The sequence below is a fragment of the Gekko japonicus genome, unplaced genomic scaffold, assembly GCF_001447785.1.
Source record: "Gekko japonicus isolate JY-2015 unplaced genomic scaffold, Gekko_japonicus_V1.1 scaffold3619, whole genome shotgun sequence".
Classification (NCBI taxonomy): domain Eukaryota; kingdom Metazoa; phylum Chordata; class Lepidosauria; order Squamata; family Gekkonidae; genus Gekko; species Gekko japonicus.
In genome coordinates, this window is record NW_015165345.1 from 15,158 (window position 1) to 20,932 (window position 5,775).

The 5,775-nt window shown below is 48.4% G+C and overlaps 1 protein-coding gene across 1 annotated transcript in view; it reads left to right on the top strand.

Moving 5' to 3' along the window:
• The window catches only part of ATP8B3 (ATPase, aminophospholipid transporter, class I, type 8B, member 3), a gene marked incomplete at its 5' end in the record, with an annotated part of 76,862 nt that overhangs the window by 14,077 nt on the left and 57,010 nt on the right, over positions 1–5,775 (top strand). Inside the window, 3 exons of the mRNA XM_015410569.1 lie at positions 1,566–1,644; positions 3,377–3,535; positions 3,690–3,778. Coding sequence (XP_015266055.1) covers positions 1,566–1,644; positions 3,377–3,535; positions 3,690–3,778 — 327 coding nt within the window. The remainder of the gene's footprint in view (positions 1–1,565; positions 1,645–3,376; positions 3,536–3,689; positions 3,779–5,775) is intronic.

Sequence of the window (5,775 nt, forward strand, 5' to 3'; positions counted from 1 at the left end):
CTCCAGGTAGGGGGTAGAGGTAGGGCTGCCAAATGCAGCCGGGGGGCGGGGAATCCCCCGTTTCGGAGCCCCGATTCCCGGCGCGCCGGAATCGGGGCCCGGGAAAAACCCCACCCCCGCGTGCGCGTCACCCGGAAGTGACGTCGCACGCTGGGGGCGGAGCCACGCCATTTGAGGGGAAAACTCTTTGTTTTCCCCTCAAACTGTGTGGCCCTGCCCAGCGTGTGACGTCACTTCCGGTGACGTCCTGGCACGCACACTCCCCAAGCAGCTCCAGGACGACTTGAGTTTCTTGCAGTGTGTATTTATTCGTTACTTGACTCTCCTAACACTGCAGCTCGGGTTGCTACAACCTCCAGGTTGGGCCTGGGGATCTCCCGCTGATCTCCAAACTACAGAGATCAGTTCCCCTGGAGAAAATGTCTGCTGTGGATGGTAGACTCTATGGCATTCTATCCCGCTGTGGTCTCTCCCCTCCCTAACCACTTCTCTCTTCAGGCTCCATTCCCCTACGCCATTCCCAATTGGTATTTTCGAGGCCAGCAGGGGAAAATGGGGGGGGGATGGGTGTCTCACTAGTGCATGATGTCCCTTCTGGCATGTTATGTATTGGGACTGAAACATTGCAGGACAGGGCTGCCAGAGACAGGGCCGGCTCACTCACTAGGCGAACTAGGCAATCGCCTAGAGCGGGACGGCCCTTCGGGGCACCAAACTGCACCCGGCCCGTACTCTGGGAGTTTCTTGATTATTTGTGTTTTTCATTCTTCCTAAAATGCATTTATTTTTGAAAATTGGGGGGCGCACGGGGGGGGGGGCATAAGGAAAGGATCCTCGCCTAGGGTACAAAATAAGCTGGAGCCGGCCCAGGCCAGAGACAGGGTGAGCTTGAAGCCAAATAACAATAGACCAACAGGATTCTGGCAGTAACCAATCAAGGTGTAAAGTTTTGTAAATAGCCTGTCGTTGTGAGTGGGTTGTGCTGGGGTGTGGCCACTGCAGGCAATATAACCGAGCTGAGGCTCTGGTCTACGGCCTTGTTCTTGCTGAAATCACTGAATAAAGTAGAGCTGCTCACTAGACTGGGAGTCTGTTCATCCACGGAACCCACTATTTAACAGTGAAAGTGACATCCTTATGTTGGGGCGATGCGGTGATGTGAGTTTTGGCTCCATGCAGGCGTATCCTGGTCCCCAGTTCCTCCTGGGAAGTTTCTAGCTGCAGCTGGCTAGCCTCGATCAGCGGAGGGAGGGCGTAATGCCCTATCTCCAACCTGACCAAGAGAGACTTAGGAAACAAATCACACTTTGTGGAATGTACCCCCTCACACTGTGCGTAAGAAAAGACTCCAGGAAGGTGGAAGCTAGTGTAACTACTGTAAACCATAGAGTTTCTCACGATTCCTAGAGAGGACAGACGTTGCTTCCAGGAAGTGACATCGCTCGTTTAGATTATTTTTATATTTTTTAGATTGTTTTTCTGGCTGGCTGCAGCAGTGGGGGGGGGGGCAGGGAGCGGGGGCTTGGCAGCCATACCCCTAAACTAACTCTTCCGTTTTCAGAGAGACGAATCTGAAGTACAGGCAAGCCCTCCTGGTAACCCACCAAGAGCTCACCAGTGTGGAGAACATGGTGTCCTTCAACGGTCAGTGACAGTCGCCATTGCTTGTATTTATTTCCTTATGGGTAGGCCTGAGACCTGCCATGAAACAGGCCCCACTGATGGCACCTGGTATTTTTGGCCACTGTGTGACAGAGTGTTGGACTAGATGGGTCATTGGCCTGACCCAACATTGGCTTCTTTGATGTTCTTATGTTCTTAAGCAGAGCGAGGTAGATTCTGAGGCCAGATTTCAGGCATCCTTAAAACAGCAGTGTACAGAACTAATGATTGCTTATTCAATTTTTATTCCACCTTTCCTCCATCATAAAACTCAAGGAAGCATACATGATGGGAGTGGGTGCTCATCCAGGCACTAAGGTTGCCAATTTCCAGGTGGGGCCTGGAGATCCCCCCAAAGTACAGCTGATCTCCAGACAACTGAGATCAGTTCCCCTGGAGAAAATGTCTACTTTGGAGGGTGGACTCTATGGCATTGCACCCCGCTGAGGTCCCTCCCTAAACCCTGCCACCCCCAGGCTCTACCCCAAAATTTCCAGGAATTTTCCAAACTGGAGTTGGCAACCCTGCCTGGAATACAACATTTCAGTTCTTTTTTGTGCAAAATGGGTCTCACAGTGCTTTGATTCCCCCCCCATTATTGTTTTGTCCTCACAACAAGCCTGTGAGGTAGGTTAGGTTGGGAGACAGAGAGAGAGAGAGGCTGACCAGACTCACACAGTAAGTTTCATGACAGAGGCAATGATTTGAAGCCAACAGTCCAACCATTACACCCATCTGGAATGTAGGACCTGAAGGCCTGTGTGGTATGACATAGGGCTGCCAATCTCCAGGTGAGAAGTCAAAAATGAGAGATCACAGGAGGAAGTGGAATTCCATCAGTGGCAAAAACGTTTACTGTAGTGATTCTGTAGAAAATTTTCTTCTATAATCGCTCACACGGTAATGAATACTGCGCAATGAAAACAATCCGTTTCACAATATCTGCTTTATCTGAGTGTGTAGCAATCCCAATTCTTATCAATTACTACTTATCAACTCTTGAAGGAAACATTCCATGTTGACTCTCTAATAACAGAACCCAAGGTCTTCACATAGAATCATAGAATGTTAGAGTTGGAAGGGACCTTGCAGGTCATCTAGTCCAACCCCCTGCACTCTGCAGGAGCATAGCCGAAAGACAGCCCTACAACATACCCAAAAGATGGTCGTCCAGCCTTCGCTTGGAAACGTTGTTGATAAGTAGTAATTGATAAGAACTGGGATTGCTACATGCTCAGATAAAGCAAATATTGTGAAACGAATTGTTTTCATTGCGCAGTATTCGTTAGCGTGTGAGCGATTATAGAAGAAAATGTTCTACAGAAATTACTACAGTAAACATTTTTGCCACTTATCTTTATTGACTCTTTGTTTTTTTGTCACGGATGTTGCTTTTGGAATTCCAATGTACAGGTGAGGCCTGGAGATCTCCCAGAATGACAACATCTATAGATCATCAAGATGAGTTCCCCTAGAGAAAAAAAGGCTGTTTTGGAGGGTGGGCTTTATGGCATTATACCCTGCTGAGGTCCCTCCCCTGCTATTCCTATGTTCCACCCACACACATCTCCTGACATTTCACAACCTAGAGTTGGTAACCCAATGGATCTGTGTGTGTGCGTGTGTGTGTGTGTGTGAGGAGAGAGAGAGAGAGAGAGAGAGACCACGTACAGAGAGAAGTTGGCAGACGGCATCTTGTGTTTTGGTGGCTCAGGGAAAGTGACCTGTGAAGAGCCAAACAGTCGACTGCATCATTTCATTGGCACCCTGGAATGGCGGGGTGAGACATATCCACTGGACACTGAGCAGATCTTGCTGCGCGGCTGTAGGATCCGGAATACGGAGATCTGCTATGGCCTTGTCATCTACGCAGGTGAGCCAGGGCCGTGCGGCTGAACCTGGGCATGGCTGTGGGGTACCCCAGATCCGTAATTCTCGAGCAAGTGCTTACCTGGAGAAGGGTGGTGGTAGTGGATTTATTTGGTTTTTTTTAAAATGTCTTTCTTTCCTGAATCTCTCTGATGCAGGCTCCGATTCCAAAATAATGAAGAACTGTGGCAAGATCAAACTGAAAAAGACGAAGCTCAACCGTCTAATGGATCGTATTGTACTGCTGGTAAGCTCAACTCCCTTTTAAGAGGCCGACAAGCAATCCAGGACAAGAATGTGGGGGTGAGAAGTAGGTGGAGGGGAACGTGGTCATAGCCATAGAGGGTCTATCATTTATTTCAGGGGTCCCCAAACTTTCTGAGCCTGCAGTCCCCTTTGGAAGTCTGACACAGTGCAGTGGCCTCAGCCACAAAATGGCTACTGCAGGAGGGGGAGCCAGCCACAAAATGGCTGCTGCCGGAGGTGGAGCCAGCCACAAAATGGCTGCTGCCGCTGACCTTCAGTCACCAAGTGAAGATCCTTGTGCTATGGTGGCAGCTGCTGCCAAAACAGCATGTTAAAAAATCTGCACCACCAATCAAATCTTCAATGGCTGATGAAAAACCTTCCTGGGCAAAAGCCCCACCTGGCCCTGGCCCCAAACACTTGGTGGGCACCAGAAAAAGTGCTGGCTGGTGCCGTGTATGATGGACCCCTGCTTCTTCTTTATTGTGAGGCAGATTTTCCCACTAAAATGCTATTCCCCACTCTGACTGAGCAGCCTCTTAGTAGCATATTTTAATGATAGAATTATAACTTTCTATGGGTGTGTTCAGACGGGGCATTTCAGCCAGCATAAATTGCACCGGTTCCATCCGGTGCAGTTTATGCCGGCTGAAACGCGATCACACTTACCTCCTGTCTACGGAGCCCATCGCTGTATGCCCGTTCACACACAGAGGGCGTTGGCGGGTTTTTTAAAAACTCAGTTTGCGCATGCGCATAGGCAGCCATCCATATAATGGCGAACTTCGCGCATGTGCATGCGGAAAACACCCCGTCCTGAAAAGCATGCCCTGAAGAGAGGACTTACCTTTAAAGTTTAAAGACCAAACTGGCCTCCCTGAGGTGCCGGACTCCTCTAAAACGTTAAACTAAGGACCTTTTTATTTTTAAAAAAACAAACGCTGGGGCGAAGCTTCGCCCAAGTGCATACCACGACCTAACAAAAAAAATGGTGGGTGAAAAGCGGAAGCTTCGGGCTTCCGAACGGAAGTGGCTCTACAACGGTGGAGAGCGATCAGACAGGGGGTAAAGCGGTTACAACTAGTGCACTCAGGATACCACCACTTGGGGACCTCGTGGCAGAATACACCAGTTTAAAGCTCTTTGCAACCATTAGGGATGGAAAGCAGATGTTCTATGTGTGAACGCCGGTAAGTACACCGATTCCAACCGGCACCTATACCATTGTAAATGCCCCGTCTGAACGCACCGTATGTGTTCCACCCTGTGATTGAGAAGTTATTTGGCTTTGGCCAGGCCAGAGATTTATTGTAGTTAAGCAGGAGCCAGGGGTGGATTAAGGCTCACTGGTGCCCTAAGCACTGAGCAATCTTGGTGCCCCCCTCCTTTCCACACTGACCCAGTCCATTTTAGTTGTTAACCTGTCTGGACAGATATACAATGCAGGTTGCAGCAATACAAACATTTATTCATATGCTAACACAATAGACTGTACAAACTAAGCTTTTCACCCTTTCCCCGACTTTGTGGTGCCCCCTTTGGCCCTGGTGCCCTAAGCACGTGCTTAGTCTGCTTAATGGTTAATCCGCCCCTGGCAGGAGATCTCTGATAAATCCCTTTGGAAATGGCACTTGACATGAAGTAAAGTTCAAACAAGAATGTTGATTTTATTGAACAGGTACAGTTGGGTTAGGAATAGGCAGGGGATGAAAAGCTGAGGTAAATCTTGATGTTTATACAAATTACAGTATTTTGAACAAGCAACCGAATTTAGTTGAAACTTATTTTCTTAATACTAGATGCAGATGGGGACTTAGAGACTCAGTCCTTAATTATGGGAGGTTTGTTGGTCTTGGAGATTTTGTTCAGCAGCCATGTGTCTTAATAACTTTCATATAACTTATCTGAGTTTCCTGGAAGTAGTAGTAGTAGTAGTAGTAGTAGTAGTAGTAGTAGTAGTAGTAGTAGTAGTAGTAGTAGTAGTAGTAGTAGTAGTAG